Source organism: Dryobates pubescens, chromosome 33 (genome assembly GCF_014839835.1).
Source record: "Dryobates pubescens isolate bDryPub1 chromosome 33, bDryPub1.pri, whole genome shotgun sequence".
Classification (NCBI taxonomy): domain Eukaryota; kingdom Metazoa; phylum Chordata; class Aves; order Piciformes; family Picidae; genus Dryobates; species Dryobates pubescens.
Genome location: NC_071644.1, coordinates 7940041 through 7965332, shown reverse-complemented (window position 1 = coordinate 7965332; position 25292 = coordinate 7940041). Strand labels below are relative to the sequence as shown.

Here is a 25292-nt window from a genome sequence, read left to right as displayed (position 1 = left end):
ATGTTGCAAAGGCTGTTTCCAAAATTAGCCCTGCTTTTAAGCCACACAGCTGTACCCTCTCATGGTAGGCAAAGAATCCCTTTATGCATCAGAGGGATTGAAGACTTCAAAGAATCTCTCAAAGCTTGAGATGTGGCTGTATGGGGAAATTTGGCTGAGCCAACAGAGGTATTGTTGAAAGGGCAACTAGAAAGCTGAACTCAGTTACCAAAAGAAGCTACTACTAGCCCTTCTCTGAATAAGCCTGAGAGAGCTGGATAGGTTCAGCCCAGATGGAAGCAGTCTGATGGGCCACATCCATAGGTTTGGGTTAGTGTCATTTTTTTGAGGGCTTACATGGTCCATGAGGTCATCTTCAGTCCTGGGAATGTAAGGATGCTGTAACCTACTTTGTACATAGTCCTCTTCCAATAGGTGTCCCTCAGTGAGGAGCAACACCAACAGCATGTGCTGTCCAGAAACTGGATACTTGAGGTCCCTTCTTCAGTATAAAATTCAACTTTACAGCCACACTTCTGCCTAACCTGGGGCATTGATGAGTGTTTGGAGGTGAAGACATACTTCAGCAGGCATTTGGCTGGATGGGATGTTAGCTGTTTCTGACTAAAATCCCCTGTCCACTGCAATCCATTAATTACCATTTAAAAAGATGTTTGGTACAGGTCATTAAAATAGAATTGGTGTTTGAAACCTCATGTTATGAATTACTGCTTGGCATAGGGCATTACAGAAGTGGGGGTTTGCAGCTTGTGGAAATGATGTGGAAGAACTGGGAGCCACTGGAACACTTTGTGTATTCACCATAAGGAAATGCTACTGAGGATGTGTAACTCCTGATATCCATGTCCTCTTTTGGTGAGAAGCCCCCAGTGCTGGGTCCACTGCTGTGCCTCAGGCATTTCATTTTTAATGTCTGACTAAGAAATAGGAAACACAAGGAGCTCAGTAAATAGCTGATTTGTTTTCTTGCTCTCTTGCTTATGAAGATGATTCTTTCTCCTGGATTTTCTAGTTCTGATGCTTACATGGCAGCCCAGGCTTTCCTGATGAGGAATTTCTGTGGGAGGTTTGAGAAGTATATCATACCATGCTTTGTGGCAAGTGGATGTATTGATGAAAAGAGAGGCTCTGAAAAGCTACAATGCAGGTACTTGGAATCAGACATCTTCAGTCCACGATGGTTCAGAAATTGGAGGGGTAGGTGGGCATGGGCATTTTTTCACTTGGGGAGGAAATCTGTTTTCTGATCTTGTTTACTTCCTAAGTCAGTGGTAGGAACTCATGTTTGTAACCTACTGCTTGGGGAAGAATCAGACACATGTTGAAACCAGCCAAAAAGAATAATAGTGTGACAAATTCTGAGCCAGATGTAGTTAATCTTTCTGCTTAGGCACACAGAGAATAGTCAGCCGGGCAAAATGAGGTAGTGCTTGTAATGCCACTGAAATGGTATCCTGTGATGTGTGCAGAGGAAGAACAGATATTTGACAACAGGTTTTATTTCTGCATGATCCAAGAGCAAATAATCTCTCATTGTCTCTCTAGCCCTCACAACACTTTGTACTTGGAGTTGCACTGCCCAGCTGTAGCACCATCTCTTGTGGTCACTTCAGAGAACAGGAAGAACACAATGGATTTTGGGGATGTTGCAGTAGGTATGAAAGTTGAATTCAAGCTTTGAATTGTTTCTGTCTGAGGTTAATTTCTTCTGAGCATGGTTTTGCATTTTCTTTTACAAGTCAATACAAGAATTAGCCCTTTAGTAGGTCCTTAGGTGGAAAACTGGGAGCCTGTCTGGCCAGCTGAGGCATGTACAAAGGCCCTAATCATGGAGTCAGAAACTCCTCAAGTGACAGTCCAAATTAGGAAGTATTTGTTGAGCTTTGGCCAGTGTATGAGCCATAGAAACAAGATGAAGCTTTGGTCCATGTAGAAGCATGAGGAAGGAGGAGGGAATGGTGCTGCATGGGTGAGCAACATCACTTCTTGATATGTTTTGCTTCCTGTCAGGCCAAGCCATGATGAAGGAAATTCCGATAGCAAATATCTCCCTGGAGAAGCTGAAAGTATCCTTGTTTGGAACACACACATTAACCTGCTCTTCAGCTCTGGGTTCATTTGGGTCTGTGTCTGTAGGAGCAACTGTTTGACAATAAAGGCAGGAGGTGACAGCTTTCAGACTTCATACGCAACTTTCAGAGTCAGGCAGGAGGTGATGTGAAAAATATATTGGATGAGCCATGGGGACATCCTGGAAAGAGAATTCCATTCCAACCTTTTAACTGGAAAGAACCAAACCTGAGAACCACTTAAGCACTTTGGGAAGAGTATAAGGGACTGATGCCAAAAATTTTCTTGACAGTGAGAGTGTTGAGACACTGGGACAGGTTGCCCAGGGATGTTATGGATTCCCCCTCCCTGGAGGTGTTCAAGGCCAGGTTGGATGAGGCCTTGAGCCATCTGGGCTAGTGGGAAGTGTCCCTGCCCGTGGCAGGGCAGGGTTTGGAACCAGATGATCTTTAAAATCACTTCCAACCCAAACCATTCTGTGTCCTAGGTCTTAGGATGTTAATGATCCATTCCAGGTAAAATCTGAGAATGGAGTTAGATGGAGATTGTATCAACTGGAAAAAGATCTTGCAGCTCTTTGAATTTTGTGGGATAAAAAATCAAACTGGGTTAGTTGTTTTCTCTAAGTTACTGAGCTCAGAATAAGGTTCTGGATGGTTAGTTTGTACTTCTTTGGTCCAAACAACACTTAGAATGTGTTCTTTTTCTCCAACCTTTGTTCATCTGTGTATTTTCCCTTGAGTTGCACTGTTGTAGCTCAGGTTCTTAGTTCTGAATCCCAGTGGTCCCTTCCTGTTGGTCAGACCAGTTGGAATGCTTGAGCCAGGTGAAAATAAATCCCTTGTCATCTCTTTCTGTCCAGATGAGGACAAACAGGTGAGCAAGATACAACAACAGTGGGGCAGAAGTGGGGAGACAGGCTGTGTAGAATACCCACACTGTTGCCCAGGATGAGGCTGTGTGAGAGTGAGGAACTTCCCTGTGCAGAGCCTTCCCCACATTTGGATCTTTGTGCACTAAATCCCGAAGTTCTGTAGTGATGGCCCATGTGTGGGAGGAGATTGCAGAGGCAGGGGGGTGAGGGGTGGTTTCTTTCAGCAAACCAGGCTAATACTGACCTCCTCTGGGCAGTTCTCTGACACACTGGAGATCCAGACAGCAAAAAACACTCTGACCCTGAGGATCACTGGCCGCGGGGTGACGCCATCCACTGCTTGCTCTGTGGAAGGAGTCCTCCATTTGGGATATGTCCTAGCTGGGCAGAAGGTGACTTCCACACTCAAGGTAAATCCCTCCATACTGAACTGGATATCGCTCCTGCAGGTTTTGTAAGGGGGAAGAAGAGTTCAGTAGTTCCTAGTGTAGCTAAGGGGCTAACTGGACACAAGAACATGGCGTTAGAAGCAGGTCAGGCAGAGTGATTTGGTGCTGTTTCAGTCCAATGGGGACAGAGCTGTGCAGGGAGGATGATCTGAGCTACTTCTGCCTGTGGCCTGGGATGCCTGCCTACTTCTGTTGCTGAGGCCAGGGATGGACATGACACATTATGGATGGCAATAACAGGTGCTTTCAGTGACACCTGGGTACACAGTAGTGCAGCAATGCAGCAAAAAAAATGTGGCCAGATGCCAGACTACAGACCTCACAGGCTTGAGAATCCATTTCCTTAATGAAAATGCTGTTGTGTGCATTCTTGTTGCCAGGTCCAGAACACTTCCCTGCTGACCCTGCCATATTCCATGCAACTAGATTCACTTTCACCAGCAAGGGACAGAGAGCAGCAGAAACTCCCAGCCTTTCTTACCTCCTCTCTGCAAAGAACAGAATCTGTTGGTAAATTGTTTTCTTTTCCCTCTTTGTTTTGTTAAAGACTCAGGAGTCTAAAGCAGCATTACTTTGCCCTGTTGGATCTATACAACTGTCAAACCCTGGAGCATCACAGCACTGAAATTAAAGACATAATTTTGTTTCCCCAGTAGGAGCTGGACTAATTCATTCAGTATGGGGAGCTGTACATTTATACAGCCTGAGCAAATATCTGCAAATGAAGAGATACTAATGTCTGAATCTAAATAAAACCACCCAGTCACTGCCTATTAAAGATGATATCTAGGGATGTCCAGCTCTGTAAACACATGCTGGAATATAGGAAGGGTTTGGTGATGATGCCTCAGTTCCTCTAGAGCTGAATACATGAAACTGGAAGATGGATTTGTCTGGTGTTTCTGACACCCTGTTTTCCTGTAAAACCATCCCTCAGGTCTTTCTTTGCTGGTCCATCATGAGTGAAATGGATTTAGACTAGATGAATATATGAAGAGGTGTCCTCTTTCTTATTTGTATCTTGGTTTTGTTTGCCAGGCACACAGAATTATAGTGGCCTGAGTGTGTTCAGCATCTTTCCAACAGAAGGAGAACTTGCTGCTGGGAAGAGTCAGGATTTTGTTGTCACTTTCAGCCCTGATCATGAAAGTCTGTACTACTCTGACCGCCTCAGGGTTGTGCTCTTTGGCAAGGTGAGATCATCAAGGTGCCTGGATTGTGAAAGCCTAAATGTGATCTACAGTATTTTTTGTCAGCATGGGGCTTAGCAGGAGCTTCAGGTAATGTTATCCAGTGGACAGCCTTTGTAGGCAGAACTATTATGGTTATTAGATGAACTGATGTAGGTAGGAGATGGCAGCTCTGGGGCTGAATGACTTTTTTTCAGGTTTTAAACATTCAGTTACCAACTCCAAACATTGCATGACTTGGAATTCAGTCCTGGGTTTTGCCCAGCTGCCCACCCTGTCTAACTGGGAGGTGATGGAGCTAGAGTGTTGCCACACCACTGAGCACAGCCCCAAGTGGATTCTCTGCAAGGAGCCTTTGCTGGCAGGGGAGAGTGGAGTGACACCTGCACAGCACAGACTGCAGGTGCACCGAGGAGCAGGAAGCTGCTTCTGCAGTCGCTCAGCATGAGGAAGGAGGTTTCCATCTGCAGAGCAGCAGTGGAGCTGAGACTGAGCCCAGGCCAGGATGTACAGGCTGGCAGCACAGCAGGTGCTCTGTGCCCTGTTCCAAGAGACTGACCAAAAGTTAATGAAGAGTGCCAGCTAATGCCTGTTAGCAGGCACTGCAGACAGAGCAGTGCCAACTAATGCCCATCAGCAGGCACTGCAGACAGAGCAACCAAGTGCTGTTCTTCTCCCTGATGGAATTGCAGGTCAGACTGCAATCAGGGTAAGCTGAAGGTGAAAGGAGACTGGTCCTGGCTCACAATCTTTAGCCAGCTTTGGAGGCAAATGGGTTTTGCCTCTTATAGTGGCTTTAGTGTAAATATTTTGTCCAGTCCCCTGCTGAGGCACATTGCCTAGGAATTAAAGTTCTTCAAAAGAGAAGCACCTGAGTAGGCAAGTCAGGGGCAGATGCAGGATTCCTGCACTGAAGTACAGAGCAGATGATGTAATAATTTTGAAGCAGCTGCTGCTGTTGTCAGTTATTAAGCCACAACCTACATTTGAAGCATTTTTTCTCGCACAGAAAGTGGCCCACGAGGTCCAGCTGAAGGGCGCAGCAAGAGACCATCCGATGTTCGTGGAAGGGGGAGTCCCTCTGGACGTGCCTGTGGAGTCCCTGGCTGTGACATTTCCTGTGTCATTGCAGGAAGCACCTAAAGAAGGTAATGTGCCACCTCACAGACACTGAGTGGTGAGATGTGAGAGTGTTCCTCATGTTTTAAACCAAAGTGAATTCAAGATCACTTTCCCAGAATCAGGACAGCTAAGCCTGTATTCATAACACAACAAATGCAGGAAACTTTCTCTCAGAGGAAGATTTTTATCTTCATTTTAATACAGTTATGTCCTAATGATGATGATCTTTCTCATTTAGCTTGCAAAAACTGATTCTCATTTAATATTACCAAGTATTAAGGTGGTTTCACTTTCTGCTGCTTCTTTTGTTAAATGTTTGTAAAACTATTTCATATCTAATAACTTCTCCTGGGCTCTCCTGATTGTACTGTCACAAAAGAGACACTTTCACAGGGCTGAACATATCCTTTAACTCCTCTGGGCAGGACCTGTGTTCAGGGACAGTATATAAGCAACTCCTAGCTCCTTGAGCTATAAATAAACCCAAGCACATACCATCCACAGTAGGAATATACTGTACTGTATGTCATTAATGCTTGTTCCAAACTGAGAGTGGCTCTGTTTTGACTGTCTGAGAGTTTACTTGATTCCTATTTGTTTAGAGCTACAAGAACCAGTGAAGTCCATTCTTCTGATTCTGGAGTACATTGAGGGAGAGAGTTCTGCAGCACCAGCAGTGACAGAACTGAAAGTTGGAGCTATACAGACAGCTTCTCTTGCATCTAAGAAGGTGAAGCAAATCAGAAGTGCAGTTTTGTGTCAGAGGAGCGATGAGAATGTGCAAATGGCCACTGGTTCTGTCTGTCAAAAATGGGCTGGATATTCAGAAATACAGCTCTCAGGGTTTCTGATAAACTCCACATCAGTGTTGGAAGGGGGGTGGTCTGAGGAGTTAGCATTATCGTCTGAAGTCAGCAGCAAACTTGAGTTTAGCATTTTGTTTCCCTGATTCTGGAGCCCAGAACCCAGTGACAGGCCTGATGCTGTTACTTGAGTAGATTTTGTGACAGCATGACACAGTGAACGAAGTGGATACATGCAGTTCCTGAGGGCAGAAGCCATTTGGCAAGCCGTGGGCCCACGTATAGCATCTGGGCAATGCATTGTGTTGGAGGGAGCAGAACTGGCTGTGCTGAGGGTGTGCTGTGCGTCTGCAGAACGTGGAGTTCAGCCTGGACAACCTGCCGCTGCTGCAGCAGAAGGGCTTCACTGTGGACGCCGCGAAAGGAACGGTGGAGGCCGGGCGAGTGAAGCGCATCGGTGTCTCTTGGTTGCCACCTGCTGACTTCAGTGTAAGTGACAGTCCCCGCAGCACGGTGCTGCCGCTGGAGGGCTGGGGGCAGTTGTTTTCACCCACTTAGAGGAGCAATTCAGAAGCTGCTCTGGAAGGTGTCTGCAGCACGGGCTGCTCTGGCAGATGAGGATAACAGAGCACAGGTAGCTCCCAAAGGGGAACAGGCTGGTGTGACACTGATGGGACAAAGGAAGCCAGGAACAACGTGTGACTAGGAGGCTTGCTGGCCTCTCCAGGGACTTGATCTCGGGTATCTGTGTGATGAAAAGAACAAGTGTGAGCCCCTCACATCTTAACAAAACTCAGAATAACTTCTGCAGGTCACTGCATTCTGTGGCACCAAAGGGCCATGCTGTCACTGCTGAAAGCTGGGAGTCAGCTGTGAGCACACTGAAATGAGCTTTCTCATGCCTCCTGTGCAAGCAAACCTGCAGACACAGGGCAGAGCTTGCATGGGTCACTGCTCAGTGCTCACCTTCCTTCTGACTGTGGGCTGCCTTGCCTTTGGTACATTCCTAGACATCAGTGGGGCCTTTTTGGTCTTCCACTTTCTGCAGCCTGTTTCCCTGGCTGCTTCTGCCTTCCTGCATTGCAGAACTTAGCTATGAGGTCCAGACATCTCCACGGGGCTGTGATTGCCCTGCCTGATTCATCTCCTTGGGCATTCATGGGAGCTGAAAGAATTTACTCCCCTGCTTTTTGTTGTGAGCTGTGTGTGGGATGGCAGAATGAGTAGCTTGTTCCAAAATTAAAAGATTGCTGCTATCATGTGCAGAGAGCAGGCAGCAGAGTTCCCAGCATGACGTATGAGGTTGACATTGTGCCTCTTGGTAACCACTGGTTGTTACACAAGATTTAACACTAACTGATGGCTAACAGGATCCATTTCCTTCCCAACCCTCGCTGCAGCACGCTCTGCTGCTGCTGTGCCCAGTTGTCATGGCTGTAATGTGGTGCTGGTATCTGTAGCTCTCTGGAGATAGAAGGCTTAGTCATTGCTGCTTTACTTCCTGCAGCAGGAGCATTGTGTGGAAATAGCAGAGAGCCAGCAGAGTGGGAAGAGGTAACCTACAGCTCTAAGGGGTACCTCGCGCAGCTCAGAGGGTAGAGCTTGGTCAACTGATCTGTTCTGTGTACAGAGAAATAGGCTGGGTTTGTGTGTGGTTTATTGTAGGCTGATGACCCTCTGCTAGTGCCAGCCCTCCTGACATTAAAAGGTGACATTAAGGAATCTTACCAAATCCTCTTCATGGCAAAAGTTGTGCCTGCACGTGCTCCTGCCACCTGAGGGGAGCAAGCCAAGTGGAAAGGAAGATGGAGGCTTCGTCACTGGGTCTTGGTTGGAACATGGAGAGACTTGAAAATTGATGCAAATACGTGAGGGGAGCAGGGAGGTGGGAAGGAGGGTGGCATGTAAGATTTCTTTTCCCCACAAAATGCTGTCTAAATGCTGGCTCTAAGACTTTCATTTTCAAGCTGACTGTCAATAATCTTGTGGTAGAAGGATCAGTGATGGGCCCAAGTGGATACCTCTGCTGTTAATGACAGGTGAGCATTCCCTCAAGGGGAATATCCGTCCTGCATCTACAGGGGTGAGTGCCCAACAATGTGTCTCTTTCCAGTTTCAGCTGCTTTTTAAAGGATTTGGAGAATCTTTGACTCTTCCCCTCCTAAGTCTGCAATAAAGCAGCTTATCCAAGTCTTCTCCAGATCGTTTGGGCAGTCCTTGTTACAATGCACTGTGAAATCTCTCTGCTGATACACAGGCAAGGAGGAATCCGTGACACTGCCACTGGGTAGTTAGACACTTGCCCTAGATCGTGGCTGTCCAGGAATTTTGTGTGTCTACCTTTGCTTTCCTCTGAATTCTGACTAAAAAGAGATTTCTGCCTGGTACTGGCAAAGCTGGAGTGCCCTGCAGGTTTAATTTCTGTCAGGAAGCAGCAACTACTTCAGGGTGAAGTCTAGAGGCTCTGTGCTATGGAAAATACAGGGACCAGGCAAGAAACAGCCATCTAGAAGCAATGATACCCTTTACAATCCATACACCTCTTTCCTGAATCACAGCAAGCCTGTGGCAGAATTCCCTCACCACCACTCCAAGGCCATGGGCCCTGTGTAGCTCTTAAAACTGTTTGTTTAGAAGCTGCAGTAAGAAAATAGTAACAGACTGTTTGTAAATATCCCTAAGGTAAGGTGTGTCATGCCAGTCACACTGCAGGAAAAAGCAGTAAAGCAATTGTCACAAGAGATACTTGAGCTTCCCCCTCCCTCGAGGAAGCTTGGGCAGCTGAGGAAGAGGGGTTCCTTGTTTGTGCAGGGACGGTGTGTTTGATCCATTCAGATCTGTTCTCATTTAATAATGAATCAAGTGGCTGTGAAGTTACTTAACTCTTCAGCCTAAAGCACTGCAGATGCCACAGCAATCAACAGTCAGGGCTGGGAGGGGGTGGCAGTGCTAGCCAGAGACAGCTCTGCCTCTAGAGCAGAGGCGCAGCTGGGGTGTGCTGCTGGAGCTGAGGACAATGAGGTTTGTGTGCTGGTTCTCCTGCAGTCCTCACAGCCCTAAAATGGAGATGAAATACAACTACCCACAATGAAACTGCTGCAGGGTTGACATTGCCTTGTGATAGGGTTTCAGAAAGGAAAGAAGGACCTAGCACGTTGGAGTGGGAGGTTTATTTCAGTTAATCTGGGGGCATTTGCTGTGTGAGGATCCTTTGGGTTTCACTGTTGGAAACTGGAAAGTAATGGCTAAGAATAAATTAGTCTCCAGACTCACATAACCATACAATGTGCTGAAAATAAGTGTAAAATGATCTATCAGGAACCAACACTGCTGTCTGAGGAATCTTCCACCTCACAGAGGTCAGGTACTGTGCAAAAGCATCTGAATGGCTAAAAGAAGTGAAAAACTTCTTTTTGTTTTTTTTTTTAAGCTGTGCCTTTAAAATTCAGTTACAGGTAAAGAGTGTGATGGTGTTGAAAAAACAGAGGCTGCTTCCAAGAATAAGAAGGTGGCTTAGTAAGCAGAAGGGTTTATGTGCAAGGACCAGCTGGTCCAGCCAACAGTGTTGCTTGGACACTGAATCTGAAAGACTCTCAGGACCAGTGGTGGGCTCTGGGTGTGCCCATTGGGTGCAGAAGTTGGAGGGTCAAGCACACAGCTTTACACTCCTGCATGCACAGTGACCCTGCTCAGACAGTGCAGCTTAAGTCACCGTCTGCACCAAGCAGCTCTGAAGGTAAGCAACGGCTGCAGCCCGTTTTAAACTGCACTATTTGAGCTTCATCTTCAAAACTCACATGAATAATTTCATAAGCTTGAAGTGAGCATAAGTTGCACTGGTCACATTTGCTGTGATTAAAGCAAACTGTGCATTCATTCTCTGCAGGGTGAGTGGGGAGCTGTGATAATAGAACCAGGCTGCTATTTCTGGAGTACTGAAAATAAAGCAAACTATGCTCAGGATAGAGCAGCTGACATTCTGGAAAGCACTTATGGAAATCGGAGTGGGCTTTATTCTTTCATGAGACAAAAGCCTGTTATTTCATCTTGGGCTTCAAAAGTAATCATATTTGATGTCTTGGGGGCATAATGGCTGATCCTGGCAGGGCTGGGTTTTCCTTTCTGACTGGAGCGGGTGTGTTCGCTTGGCACACTGAGTTCTGAGTGCCTGGCCCTTGCATGAAGCAGTACTTGAGCAGGGGGAGAGATGAGATGATGTGAAAGGGAAAACAAATTGTCTGCTGTGGGAAAGCAGATCCATTGTGACACCCAGCACGGGCATGCAGACCATGCTGCTTCAGCTGGAACAAGACTGTGACTTAAAAGTAAGGCTGCAAAATGCAGCCCTTGGATGTTCCACTGCCATTCAGATGAGGATTACCACATCACCAAAGGACATAAACCAGTGGCTTCCTTCCCATAGCCAAGCAACTCATCCTCTGATGTATTTGCTGCATTTTTTGGTCTTGGTTTAGCATTTAAATGAAGTTTACTGGAGTGGAGTAAATAGCTTTCCTTTCTAGACATCTGACAGTTTGTTTCTTTCACTAAGCTGACTGAGGTGGGAAAGTTAGTGTCTAAACCCTGTGACAGTTGTGTGTTGCTTTGTCACTGGGGCTTCTTGCTTGCCTGAAGCCTCTTGCTTATGTATGGATGCTGAGCAAGCAAGCCAAGGGTTCAGTAATTGATCTGACTTATCCTTTCATTTAGATTAACCTGGTTACTTTCAGAATACATGTAACTGGTGCTGAGCCTCTTCAGAAACTTCACAATGCAAACTTGCAGTGGTCTGAGATGCACATTGTCAAGCTATGGAAAAATTAAGAAGTCTACCTCAACGGCTCTTCATGTAATGTGTACAAAACTAGCCTCTTGAGCTTTCTCCAGCACAGGAAGCAGGTTGGCTGAGAAGGCTGACCACTGGGACCAGTACTGCTAATCTAGACACACTGGGATGCACTGGAAATAGTGGGTTTGTAGCTAACTCCTTGAGGGAACAGCTGAGAGCTGCTGTGTTCTGCCTGCAGGGCTTAATGCCATGTTCACAGCTACCAGAAGCAGCTCAGCACAGCAGCTCCAGCCTTTGTGCAAGTTCATCTCTTAAAGAACCAACACATCCTGTTCACTACTGTGCTTCCAAAGCAGGTTCTCAACTATTGTCACACATCTGCTCTTCAAATTGCCTGGAGATTCTAACCTGAGGGGTCTGTTTCCCTAATGTAGCACACCCCTAGGGATGGAGCCCTTAGGGGATAACAGAGAACTGGAACCTCAGAACTCTCCCTGAGTTTTCTAAATGTGTGAGTTTTCTGCTTCTCCAACTGCCCTTCTGAAGCTTGTGCTTTCAGACTGAGTTCTGCAGCTGTGACCACTCTTGGGTCACTGGACACAAACTCTGGTGGATCTAAGTGCAAACATACACTTCTTAGCTCTGATGCAGTTCCGGCATAATAAGAAAGCAGTTCCTGTCCATGTGTGATCTTCAACCTCTATCTACCTCAGTTCTAAGCAGAAGGAAATGAGATAAGCACTGGCCTCATGCACATCTCATTAATGCATGTTCTGCTTATCCAGTGACTGCAGCAATTGCTTCATGCTTACAAATGCAGCTTTTCCTTAATGAGCAATGGTCCCCTGACCCTGAGCAGTCCTGCAGGAAAGTAGTCAGCTTGCCACATGCTGTTACTGAGCTTAGCAATGCTGCTTTTGAGGCTTATGGAGCAGAGGTGGTAACTGTCATCTGGAGAAGGGTCTGTCCACTCTGGCCCTTCCACCTCTTATGCCCATTGTTGCTCCCAAAGCCATGATTGGTCCCGAGGTATTGCAGCCTATCCACACTTCCTGTACAAGAAGCGTCTGGGACCCCAAATTCAAATCCACTCTCCCCTGTTGTTTCAGAGAAAAACCCCATTTAATCTTTTTGTCCCATTCCTGAAGAAGTTTTTACATATGTATCCACACAGCCCTCTGAGGAGATCAGGGGCCTCAATAGATCTGAAAAATGCCCTTCTTTTAATTAACTGGTTTTAGAAGGGGAAATGCTTTCCTATATGCCTTCAATTCTAGTCTTTCACTCTTTGTTTCTCCTTCAGAATGGCACCGCATAGGTACAGGCGCTGTTCAACAGCGAGCAACTATGATAGTTAAGGCGTAAGAGGAGCGTGCAGCAGCAGACCCAAGTCGTTCCAGGGAGCCTCCGAAGACCGAATTCCTCCCGAGCTCCCGGCCACAGCAGCCTGGGAGGGCGGCTGACGCCAGGGGCTTTGCCGGCTCCCGGGCGGGGCCGAGGCGGGGGAACCGGATGGCCCTGCCCGCCTCGGCCCGGCCCCCGCAGCTCGTCCCTTAGCTCTAATGTCGGCTTCGCTTTCCGGAGCCCAGCCGAGCGCTGGGGCCCGGGGCAGTGGGACGTGGAGCTCGCCCCCGCCGGGCCGCGCCTCCTGCCGCCGTTGGACGCCGGCGCCGCCGGCCGGGTCACGGGCCCCCGCGTCACAACGAGCCGGTATTTATTCCCTGCCTGCCCGGAACGGCGTGTGCAGACCTGCAGCTGTCCTTGAAGAGACTCCCGGCTCTGCCCACCCCGCTCCAAGGTGGGCACTGGAGGTCGCCGGGCCGGGGCCCGCACACTCGCCCGGGCAGTGCCGGGCTCTGCCAAGCAGATGCAGCAGCTGATCCAGGCGCTCCTCTGCTGGCCACCGCCTTATCTCCTTCTATTTTATTTCCCTGTCTTAGGCAGCGCTCCCGGCTTCTGAGAATAACTGCAGGAACCCTCACCAGTGAGTAATGTAAAGCTTTCAAATGTCTCTTGCCAAGCCTGTCCCCACCGTGGTGGAGGGGCACTGTCAGATCAGAATGGTGACTTACTGACCCACATTCCTCGTTGCCTTGGGTTTTACCTTTAAGATCCTTACCAGCTTTACAGATCTGATCTGGCTGGCCTTGGTTTGTAGACGAAGGTGAGCAATCCCCTCTTTCAAAATGACCCTGAAGTGTTACCTCTGAAAAGCCACTTTGCAGAGTCTCTTCTGTGGCCAAAAGCATTGTCCTGTTCCTGCAATCCAGTGCCTGCCATTCCTTGCCTACAGCACTGCTGTGGGAGCTGCACCCTTGCCATGTAGTAGGAGCTGTTCTCCTTTTTTATACCCAAAGTAGATCTAAGTAAACATTTCTGGTGGTATTAGAGCTCCAAAGGAGTAATTTAAAGTTAACTGGAGGAAGGAGACAGTTGTCTTAGGCTGGGCTGTGGTATTGGGTACCTCATCTCAGTTAACTTCAAATAACTCTTTGATTTGTTCTTGAAGCCCTGAGTTCTCTCCTGAGCAACAGTCAAGTATCACTTTGTAAAAACACTTCATTCTAAAGCCAGCTTTTAGAGTGAGATTATTTTCATGGTTTTTCAACTGGAGTAAATTCATAGCTGTGAGGAACAGCCCTCTGAAACTAAATCTGCAGGGGTTTTGCTCTGTACTCTTACCAATTGCTTTCTCTTGTCCATCTCAGAAATCATGTGAAATGTATTCCCTGTTATACCTTCACTGTAGGTATTTAAATCAGTGAATCACCTGCCTTCTTTCACAGATGCTCTCAGAACATGTCTGATTGGACAGGTCTATGGTATATATGGTAAGTTTATTATTCTTACTAACCCAGACTGATTTGAGCATTGTTGTGAACAGTAAGGGAATGGAAACAATCTTTTCTTGGGCTGGAGGGAGGAAAGGGTTTCTCCTCAGTTTGATGAAAGCTGCCAGTGGAACATATTACAGATGGCTACAGAGGGGGATCAGGTGTCAGGCAGGGTACAGCATTCGTCTTGGGATAGGTCATCTTTCCTTTCCCAGTGCACTGCTGTCCACTGTAGGGCTGTTTGTTCTTCCTAAACAGAAGCTCTGATGACCACAGAGGTAGCCACGCAGCCTGGACCTGTTGGAGCTGGGCAGGGTGTTGCCTGGCACACGGTTCTCAGGTCATTTATGAGACAGGGGACTCTAAATTAGCAGTGTTGTGTTTTCCCTCAGAACTCAAGCTGCTTGCAAGGCTGTTTACTGGCTGTTTGAACCACTGAAAGGGGGGGAAATTGTGATAGGTAAAAGGGTAGTAAGCTCTTGTCAGGAGTGGATTCCTCTCTTGCCTAGCACATGCATTGCAGCTACCCTAATGTTATAGTTTGGGTTCTGCCAGTGTATTAACTTGGATGATAGCACACAGTGAGTTCTAAGCTTTGACTGATATTCTTTGCTCTCTTAGAAGGTGCTGATGCAGACAAATGTTTAAAAAAACAGAATTATATAAACTATTTTAAGAAGGTTTCTGTAATTTAGCAGCATTGACATCACAACAGGTAATAAGCTAGTGCTGAGATTCCTGCTGCTGGGATGCCTCAGTGTGGGTGATTCCTGCCCTCCTCAGAGGGCAGCAGGCTCTGAATGTGTCAGGATGTGCCAGGGCACACCAGCATTCAGCACGTGGTGTCAGGCAATGCTGGTTGAATAGTGCTGAGGTCGTACCCCTCATGTTGGAGGAGTGTTTTACTGCACAGGTCCAGCAGGGCAGTGTCTTCTCACACACTTTTCTAAAGCAGTCACTTGCAAGAAAAAATGTGGAATTTGTGGCAGTTTGAGGCTCTCCAACCCAACCTTTACACTGAGTGTAGTCTCTCTCTGACTCGCACTAGGAGAATTCTCCTCCTGTTAAAGCTAAATAAGTTATTACAGGAATGTTTATTCTGGAATCAGGATTCTTAGGAGCAAGTAACTGCCTCTGGTTTGGAAAGACTAGAATGCTGCTCAGGCCCTCTCTGTACATATTTAGTGTGGAATATAATCCTAAGAAGAAATTCAGGAGCATGATCTGTCACACAGCAGTTCTGGTCAAGCCATGAGTGTCCTGAGTGTACTGCAACTTTGTCTTTCAAGCATTTCTTACTACCTCATCTTCTCATGATGTGTCTTAGTGCTCACCTAGCTCCTGAGAAGAGTGGGTTCCTTTGAGAGACTGGGGGGTGGGAAGGCAGAGTTTCAGCTGAGAGGAAAACCTGAAACACCAGCACCTCACCTAGCTGTGCTAGAAGTTGTTAAATGATGACCTCCATTAAACAATAGCTTGAGAGAAAACTGTTTGCAAGATCAACTGCAAAATAGAACTTCTGTGGTCATTTATAAATACAGGTTCTAGACTTAGGGCAGTTTGTCCTTGTGTTTCCCTCCGAGTACATCCTCACTCTTACTGCTGAAAGCAGAGTCTTTTGCACTCTGGAAAAGCTGAAAATGCAACCCAAGATAATTCACATGACAGCATCTGTGAGCCAGAAGGTACCAATGGTCAGTAATTGTAATTGTTTGTGACCCAGCTTTGTAATCCAGGATCTGGAACTAAACCTGGGAGGCTTGGCCTGTCCTTCACCCATTTAGAGCAAAAGAATATTCAACTGTGGAAGAAGCAAAATGTGAGCAGTGAAATTCTGTGTTCTCTTTCCTTCTCTAAGGTTAATCTTGCTGGTCTTGTTCCTGCTTCTCTTCTGTGGGGTCATAGCAAGCTTCATCAAATTCTGCTACCGGAAGAAGAGGTTTTCAGTTGAGACCTTCTCGAGGCACCCTTGTGATTTGTCAGTTATTGGCATTGACAGTGACAGCACTGCCCACAGCACAGTGACCTGTAAGCACCCTCTGCCAGCCAACTATGCAGCAGTGCTTTGCTCTTGAGTGTGTGCCTGCAACTGTGTCACAAGATCCGTGTCCTGTGTCAGGTATTTCCCAGTCAGTACTGGATGGTGATGTGCACAGACACTTTCTCTCCTGACTGCTTTCTTTTGCAGAATGTATAGATTCCATCATGGGTAACTCTATACTGAGAGCCTTTAATATATAGTGCATGTGTTCTGACACCACAAAAATGAGCCCAGAATTTCTTGGGAAAAGCAGAATTAGCCTTTTATTGTATCAGTGGCCCATGTTTATTTAATTTTCTTTCAATTCCTTTTCTTCACAGCATACAGCTCGTGGCAGTACCCTCTGAGTGTCCCTATTCCTTCCATGTTTGTGGATATGGATAAGAACACTGTGTTCCCTCCAGCTTACAGTCTCTATGCAGTGGAGCTGCCACCTTCTTATGACGAAGCTGTCCAAATGGGTAAACAGTACAATGAAGTAGCACAGACAAGCCAGAAGCTCAATGACAGCCCTGGAGAGGTGACATCAGGTGGGCTGGATCCCACCCAGTATTCCCCTGATGCAATCAATAGAGGTCCAGCACCCCAAGCAAACTCAGAGAATGCAGAAGATGCAGCACAAGAACGACCACATCTCTGATCCCTTTCAGATGGGGAGTAAAGGAGGGCAGACTGTGAGAGTTAAGGAAGATGTGAAGAGCTTGGTTTTAGAAACAGGTTGTGATGGAAAGATATTTCTGCTCCTGCCCTTGTAATGATATTTCAGTTGGAAGAACTGTGGCTGCTCTAATCTCCCTGTAAAGCTTCTTCAAGGACATGAAACAAAGTAGAAACCTTTTTAAATGCCTGTAAAAGTGGGACATGAATGATTGTTCATCTTCTAATTAAAAAGATCTATATTCCTTGTGTCCAGAATCTCACAGTAAAAAGGGGCAAGGGAATGTTGCCATCTTGGGAACACACAGGATGAGTCAGTACAAGCAGTAAGTTGTTGTTCTGGAACAGAAACTTCCCAAACTGGAGTTGAAAGGGGAGTCCCAGCAAGTCACATTGAATAGCCTCTGTAGTTTCTCCTCTTAAGTGTCCAGAGAATTGCTGGAGTGCCAGTTGCTAGGTACTGGCACATGCTCCATGAACTGCAGGAGGATGGCAAGCAAGGCCAGGGAAGTGTGTGGAGAGAGCTTTATGTTGTGTTTCACAACTAGAGACAATGAGACAGGAGAAAAGAAACTTGGTGGTGGTGCTGCTGATGAGCCCTGATGGGATTGTTTGTGAGGTCCTTTAAGCCTTTAAACTTCCATTTGCAAGATGGGTGGGTGGGATTCTTTTACTATTTGTTTTTTTGGCCAAAGTAGAAATTCAAACTCAAAGAGACACTTTGAGTATTACTAATGTGCTTTGAGTATTTCAAAGATGCCTTCATACTTTATCTGCTCAGGTGTCAGGGTCTCAGTACACAAGACAAAAAAATATCAAAGATTCCTGACAGCTTCTTCCAGTTCAATACATTGATGAACTCAGTAGTGTTCAGAGTGATACAAAGCATGATCTGGCTGTGCCATATAGAACAAGAGAAATACAAAATACCATAGTACAGGCTGGGCAACAGGCCAGAGAAATTAGTCTTTAGGGAAGATTCCTTGTGAAGTACTGAGAGTAAGAATAACTGCTGTGCATCATTGTAAAATTGGGAGTTTGGAGGTGATTCCAGCAGTCTTAAGACCAGATAAAAATATGGGCAGTGAGAGGCCTTTTTTTAAATGACAGCCCTTTCCCTTTATTGATCCTCCCATAATCAGTGTCCACTCCCCAGTTGTGATTTTCATTGAATCCACTTCAGTAAGGTAGCTGATTTGGCTGCCTCTAAGAACGTGAGCAGTCTCCAGCATGGTTCATTGCTGTGGGATTATCTCTGGGATAGGAGCAGGGAGAAAGCACAAGCACTAGGTGCTGATAATGGCTGTAACAGTGTGGAGAGCTGGGGCAGAGTTATATTGACTGACCTGCTAACAGGAACATGACTGGTGGTCTCCATTTCTGCTGCAGTTGCTTTGGTAGCTGTGAAAGAGGCTACCTTCTGCAAATATGTAGGTGCTTGTCATTAACAGGCACTAGAAGTGGTGGACACTAAATCTTGCAGAGCTTTTAGAGGACTATTCTCTGAGAACTGTTTCTGCAAGAGCTACCCTGGAAATGTGCACTGATGACTCTCTGCCAGCCAGCAGGGCTGGGACTGGAATCTGCTACACGTTCATGGTGTGTGAGCTGTTCACGAGTCCAGCTCCCCAGAGCAGTGTTGGTTCTATATTTAACTTGTGTATAGCTTACTACAAGGGCTGCAGGGAAAGGCTGGCTTAACGAATGTGCTTCGCTTCTGTCTCTTCCCTGTCACTCTTAATTATACTTCTCTTGTTTTATTCTCTCCTCTGCCTGCTTTTTCTGTGTCAAGATGGAGATTAGGCATAACCCAGTGTAACTCTGTGGATGTCTCTAGCTGCAGGAGCATTATCTGCCCAGTCCTGGATGTTTCTAAGCCACAAATCCAGCAGATATATTTTTATTTCTTGAGCTTTTCCCTCAGGATAGTACTCAGAAACAAATCCTGTGCCTTTCCAAAGAAGAAATATCTGTTGGAGGGAAATGGCTGAGTGCTCACTCAACAGGAACAGGAATAGAAACCCAGGCAAATGAAAAAATAGTGACACAAGAGGGCAGTCCTTCACTTTTCAGCGTATTGCATTGTATCAGCACTGGCAACAGCTTTGTGGAGCCGAGCCCTGCTCGGGTTTGCTTAGCTCTTCAGCTATCGCTCTGCAGAGCAAGGACTGAGCTTGCTTGAAGAGGATGAAGGAATAATCACAATGGTTTGACTTCCCTTCCTGCTTCTCCTTGCACAATGCTTTTGTCTTGTGAGCTGTCAGCAGTACCTGCCAGACTATCTGCCGGACTGCAAGGAGACCTGTTTCCATCTGCTTATGGAGGAGGATAGTTGTAGCTGCAAAACCCCAGTCAAACCCATAAATGCCCTCAAACCCTGCATAATTTCATAACTTCCATTGTGCTTGTGAACAGGCAGTATTGGGGTTCACACTCTACCATGAGACTGTGTTTAAGAAATGCACCTATCAGACATTCAGGTTCATATAAAACTCTACACAATCTACATGTGATTCACGAGCAGGGTTTCCTTTCAAGAAACACCTTTACCTCTCCCAGGGGGTCTTGCTTCAGCTCTTCTGTCCAGGGATGGGAGGTTCTTGCTGAGAAGCCCTTGGTGCCAGCTGGAGGTGCTGCAATCCCAGGAACCATGGAGATTCAGCAGCAGGGTCCTCTCTGGGTTGCTGAAACCTGGCACCAGAATCAGAAAACTCCTTAGTCAAGAAGTGGCATTTCCGTTTATTTAGCACTAAACAGGCACCCTTGAAGGATTGCTCCCAAAAGTGCAAGGGGGAACTCAAAGTGAAGTTTTTGCAGTTATTTATACAGGAGCTGTTACAGAGGCACCCCCACCTAATGCAGTTGTTCCTCCTACTATTCATGGAGTAGGACTCCTAGTAGTGTGTGGACATCTGTGCCCGTACAAGCAGCCTAGGGCCCCTCTGATAAGGCCACTCTCACACAACTGAGACCATTGCTCTCATTCTTACCTGTGTTTAACTTAGACACTAACAAAATAAAAAGCTCCAAAGCAGCATGTGCAGTAAGCTACCTTGTTCTACAGCTTGTGAGAATGCCTCTAGATATTCCAAACCAGGGAGTGAGCTCGTGGGAAACAAAACCTTGGTGTTGAAATGAGAGGCTGAAGCCTTCTGAAATGTGGGGTTGAGAAATGGAAGCTCAGGGTGATAAAACCAGCTTAAGGCCTGATTTTTAAGGTGACAAACTGATGGTTCAGAACTCCCTAGCCAAAAACAAAACTGTGAGATGCTTTGTCTTAATTCCTAGTGTTCTTTTTCCTTAAAAATGTCTCTTTTGACATTTGCTTTGTGTTCTTCTCACCTCTGTTTGCCTTTCAGTGGGGGATCTGACTTTTATGTTCCTAGAAAACTTTATTTTGTTGTTGACACTCTTAATGAGGCTCAAACAGCAAGCAGGGTGCTTTAAAAGCCTCCCAACCTAGGCAGCCCTAGTGTTCCTTTGTGTTTGCTCTACGGAGTGTGTAGAAGAGAAGGGAGGGATGGAACTGTTCTTGTGTCACTGTCCAGTGCCTAATAAGGGTGAGCTCCCGCTGGAGCCTTCCGTGCTATGGGGTTATGGAAAGAGGCCTCTTCTTTACACAGTTCCTGTTTTCATGAAACATTTAGAAGCTTCATGTCTTTGAAACTCTAGTTCTCTATCACCTTGCTTGAAATTTGTTAGTGGGTTCAGAAATTATTAGCTGGCTATGGAGAGAAAGGAGAGGAGACAGGACACAGATTTGACTGTGATTACAAAGCCTCATTTGCATGAAGAACCAGGTTTCAAAAGAACATCAGGTGGGAGGCTTGGTCCCACAGCAGGTTGTGTTTAGCTGGATGGAGGATCTAAGAATTCTCATGTGTCAGTCTAGTGGTTTCACCATCGCTGCATCCACTTAAGTCTGATTATATCCACACAAGCTTTGTGACATCTCTAAGGGAAAAGCCCCTCTCTGTAATTACCCAAAGTGCATTTTTAATTCTGAGTAGAATTGGGTGCTCATTTGGCACTGTTCAGCATGCAATTTTTCTTCTCTCCTTTATCCAAAATGATCATTTTGCCAGTCCTTTTCTGTCGTTCTCTGCAGTCTGTGTGAAAGAGGCTGCGATGGAGAAGTTGGTGCTTCCATCACTGTCAGCAGCTTGCAGCCCTGTCTCTCTGCTCCCTCACACACTTGCACTCATCGGGAGCACTTCTGCGCAAAATGAAAACGCAGACTTGGAAGTAAATTGCCTCAATAATTCATGGGCCTGATAGCCCCAAGCAAATTATACCTTGGCTCTGTCCTGAAATTCAGGTTGCAAATCCCTTTATAGCCAAGCTCGTTAACAATATAAGTCAAGTGGTACATCTGTAATGGCTTTTATAATCGATGCATTATAATCTTTGGAGAGTATTAAGCGGTAAACCTGCAGCATTCAAGAGTGAAGCATCAACAGGGTCTGGATGCAGTAAGAGTCAAAGAAAAAAACCATTCTTTTCCTGCCTTGCAGTTGCCTTTGTCTGCCTTGCTGCCCCTAAATAGCTTGGAGGAATGTTTGATTCCTTTGTCTTCTGACTGCCTTTCAACTGGATCAGATGCAGGTTTTGAAGGAAAAGGATCCCTGCTGTTGCCAGTACTAATGAGTGTGATACTTAGACACATGCAAAACCTGCTCACTTATGGAATAAAATAGCTCTCACAGAATCACCTTCCAGATTCTTGCTCTTAGCTGTCTCCTGGCTCTGATTTGAATTATCTTTACCTGTTAAAGCTATTTTTGTTCAGGCAGACATTTACTAATTTTGCTGCAAATAGCAGAGGTTTTTTCCTTTCCCCACAACTAGAATTCAGACTGAGAGAAGCCTTTGAATCATGTTCAGAGCAGACTATGAAAACAAAGCATCATAGGGGAATTGTGTGCTATAAAAATGGAGAAGGCAATAAATGTTTTATGAAATACTACTTCCTAAGCTTAAATCCAATGCACAAAAAAAAAAGAGATCTTAGGTGCAAAACCACATCACTAGGAAAACATTTTGTTCTGGTCAGTTAAAGTTTAAAATATAAAATGGTAGAGCTCTTTTCACCTTCCTGGGAGGAAGGGGGCTGCAGAAAAGAGTGCACGCTTTCAAAGACAGGTCACATCTTTTTAGAACAGCAAAGCTTACTTTGGCTGCTTGAAGAAAGGAGGAAATCAATTCCTATTTCAGATCTAGAAATGTCTGAATCTGTAATGAAGTGCTTAGTTTTTGCTCACTTCTTTCCCAAGTATCTCAAATGGAAACAAAAAATAAGAGCCTGATGTTGAGCTCTTGTGTGTGCATTGTTTTTTCTCTTTCCATGCTAACAGTTTCTGGCATAAGCAGCTCCTCCTTCCCACAAATAAGGAAGTATAGTCCTGAGGTGGAAGTGTTGAGCTGGGAAACGCAGCTCAGCTGCTTGTTCTGCCACAGACTTCCCATGTGACACAGGGAAGGTCATTTAGTGTGTGCTGGCTGCTGTTCCTGGTCTGTAAGACAGGGAATGTAGCACTACCTTATCTTGCAGAGAATTCTGAGGATGAATACATTAAGCGTGGGCTGCACTGTCAAAATGAAATACAGATACACTGTCAGAGCATGATGAACTTTGTGTGGGACATGAAGCTCAAGGAAAAACCTCCCAGCTCCCTCCCCCTCTTAAGGGGGGATAAATCTAGAGAAGAAACTTGGACAAAACAAAGAGTGTGAGATTTAGAAAATGGCCTCTGGCCTTCAGGCACTTAACCCAGTCGTTGCTGCACCATTCCTAACTAGAAGAAGAAGTAGAGGGAAGAGAAAACATAGGCCCGGGATCAGTGCAAGATGTCTGATGAGATGGTGGTAGGAGTCTTGTGACTTCTCTTGCAAGACTGCTGAGCTGCTGGGGATCAAACGCCCTGAGAGAGGCACCTCCAGAGGTAAACATGAAAAAGAATGTTTCTTTGCTAGTTTGTACAAGCACTCAGTTTTTATAATTTGATTTCTCTTTTGCTGAAACTCAGCCTTTGTTCTGTAATCTATAATCTTTTGGGTTGGTTCAGAAGTCTCTGCAGTCTGCTGGCTGTCCTCTCCACACTTACTGCATCAGCCCAGGTAAGAAGCTTTGTTCAGCTCTATGGGGCAAGAAATGCTACCCCGTCAACCCCTAGCAGCACTTGCCAGGGTGCTGCATCTCTTGTCAGAGGGCAGTTGTCAGAGACACCAATGCTCTGTGCAGAAAGCAGAAGGAAGCTGTCCTGCACTGCGGTGGGGTCACTTCAGCTCTTTTTAAAGGCAGCAGAACTATGATTATCTATCTAAGGAGCAGGCCAGCAAGGTAAACACACCATTTATTTCTCTCTGAACGTGTCCATCCTTTGCTCTGGCTAACCTGCCTGCTTCCACGAGGTGGCAGAAGTGACCCTAAGTGGCCTACTGAATGTTGGGTTTTCAGACAGGGCGCTAGAAGGCAACGCAGACGAAGTCAACTGAACTGGGTGAGAAGATTATTTGGAGGAAAAAAGAGTTATACACCTTCATTCCTTACTTCAAAATTGCACATACAGATAAAAGGTTCCCCACACCTGCTATGAAATACTAAAATTCAACTGCCTTAGGCCATATGGGAAATAAAAAACCACATGTTCAGTTATTTTCAAGAAAAGATCTGTGATAAGGGGAAGGGCTATCTCTCAATCAAGAAACATCCTGGAGTGTGACACACTCCAGGCCTACCACAGATATCCTGGGCAGCTGTACAGGCACCACTTTCAATGTCTTTGCTTCTGTTTTCCCTTGGTAAACAATAATAGAATCACAAAGGTTGGAAGAGACCTTTGGACATCACCTAGTCCAACCCTCCTGCTCATCAGAGGGTCAGATAGAGAGGCTTGCTTAGGGCCCTTTTCATTCTGGCTTTGAATTCTCCAAGGAGGAAGATGCCACTGTCTCTCTGGGCAACCCGTTCTAGTGTCTGAGGACACTTAAATCACTTTGTTTTTTGAATGCTTGTGTGGAAATTCCTGTAGTTTGGGTTGTTCTTAGTGCTTCTCACTCTGTCAGTTGATGCCCATTGAGGAAAAATCTGTCATTGTCTTGTTTATACCTTCCCATCAGGTATTGCTACACGCTGATAAAACCTCTTGATTTGGCGTCTTCTCGAGGCCAGACTCCAATCTTGCTCATTCTCTCTTCATATAACAGATGCTTCTGTCCCTTAATCATCAAAATATTTAACCTCATCTTTTCTCCAACTTGTCTAAATCACTCAGGCATCTCCCCTGAACTGAAGTGTGATATTTAGCGTATTTCTAATGAACCTGGGTCTAGAATGAACAGTTGCATAAAGCAGACCATGGGAGATACCACATGAGCTGGATACCTAATCATCTGTTTACCTCCCCATACTGTGCTGGCAGGCTGCAGCTTTGCTTGTGCTACCTATGCAATGGTTTTTTTATTGCACTACTTAGACTGACATTGCATCATCTCATACAGTGAGAGTTCCACACAAGCTCGTGATTGCAGCGGTCAGCTCAGTGTGCTGCTGATTTGTGTCCCAACGGTCAGAAAATTGGCAAGATGAAATCAGCCAAAGAGCAGAAGAGAGAGAGGAGATGCATCTACATGAACTGTTTAATCAGAAATGGATAAAGCTGCTTGAAAGCAGGTAAAATAAATGTGATCTTGCTAGTGCTTTGCACAGTGCTTTTGGGTGGAAGATGCTATATAAATACCCCTCCTGTGGGAGCTCATGCTTTAGAAGTACAGGAAATTGCCTGGATTAAAATAAGAACATAAGGAATAATGCTCTTCCAGGCTAGAAAAGGAAGAGGTGTTTCCTTTCTCTAGTTTATCTCAATGTCACCAAAAAGAAAAACCACACTTCATCAGAGCATGCCCTTAGTCCCACATGTTCCAATCAAAATGATTGGTTATTGAAATATTTGTCCCTTTTTTCCTGCATTACTTGCAGCTAATGATATTGTAAACCCACTGCTCACTGCTATGCTGTATTAATAATAAACAAAAATCAAAGTTTCTGATCAATTCCTACCTATTTCCTAGCATATCCCACCATCCTATGTACAAACCTCTAAGCTTTCATCCTTTAATGGGTGTGCAAGATGCGAGGTAACACACGTTAACACAATTAAATAATAGGAAAACATATCAAGATAAGGATAATTAAGAATCTCTGGGATTGGTCTGACCTCTTCATTTATTGAACATAAAGCTGCAGGTGTGTACATGTGTCTAATCAGTTAAGAACTTTATTACATACAGCCCTTCTTACTTCTCACCTCCCCTGTTCATCTGCTTAGACCTAGCCCTTTTAAGATGGCCATTTGGTGTCTCTTTCTGTTGTCTCTCAGTTTGTGCTCCCACTCACCCATGTACTCATGATAATCCAGATGCCCAAACTAGCTACTTCATGAGTCTGAAATGATATTCAGAGAA

At 45.7% G+C, this 25292-nt stretch overlaps 2 protein-coding genes across 2 annotated transcripts in view; both read left to right on the top strand.

The window, feature by feature from the left end:
* Window positions 1-8404, top strand: part of CFAP74 (cilia and flagella associated protein 74) — a 37461-nt gene extending 29057 nt beyond the window's left edge. The window contains exons 28-38 of the mRNA XM_009906871.2: window positions 1013-1147; window positions 1546-1655; window positions 2011-2066; window positions 2827-2946; window positions 3202-3354; window positions 3774-3903; window positions 4432-4586; window positions 5593-5731; window positions 6308-6435; window positions 6863-6997; window positions 8174-8404. Of these exons, the coding sequence (XP_009905173.2) occupies window positions 1013-1147; window positions 1546-1655; window positions 2011-2066; window positions 2827-2946; window positions 3202-3354; window positions 3774-3903; window positions 4432-4586; window positions 5593-5731; window positions 6308-6435; window positions 6863-6997; window positions 8174-8287 (1375 nt within the window). The 3' untranslated portion in view covers window positions 8288-8404. The remainder of the gene's footprint in view (window positions 1-1012; window positions 1148-1545; window positions 1656-2010; window positions 2067-2826; window positions 2947-3201; window positions 3355-3773; window positions 3904-4431; window positions 4587-5592; window positions 5732-6307; window positions 6436-6862; window positions 6998-8173) is intronic.
* A 4474-nt stretch (window positions 8405-12878) lies between these two features.
* TMEM52 (transmembrane protein 52) lies at window positions 12879-17396 on the top strand. The gene is made up of 5 exons (XM_054175808.1): window positions 12879-13095; window positions 13238-13281; window positions 14084-14128; window positions 15990-16159; window positions 16493-17396. Exons 3-5 carry the CDS (start codon window positions 14097-14099, stop codon window positions 16810-16812), a joined length of 522 nt encoding a protein of 173 aa, XP_054031783.1. The 5' UTR covers window positions 12879-13095; window positions 13238-13281; window positions 14084-14096; the 3' UTR covers window positions 16813-17396.
* Window positions 17397-25292: the final 7896 nt, after the last annotated feature.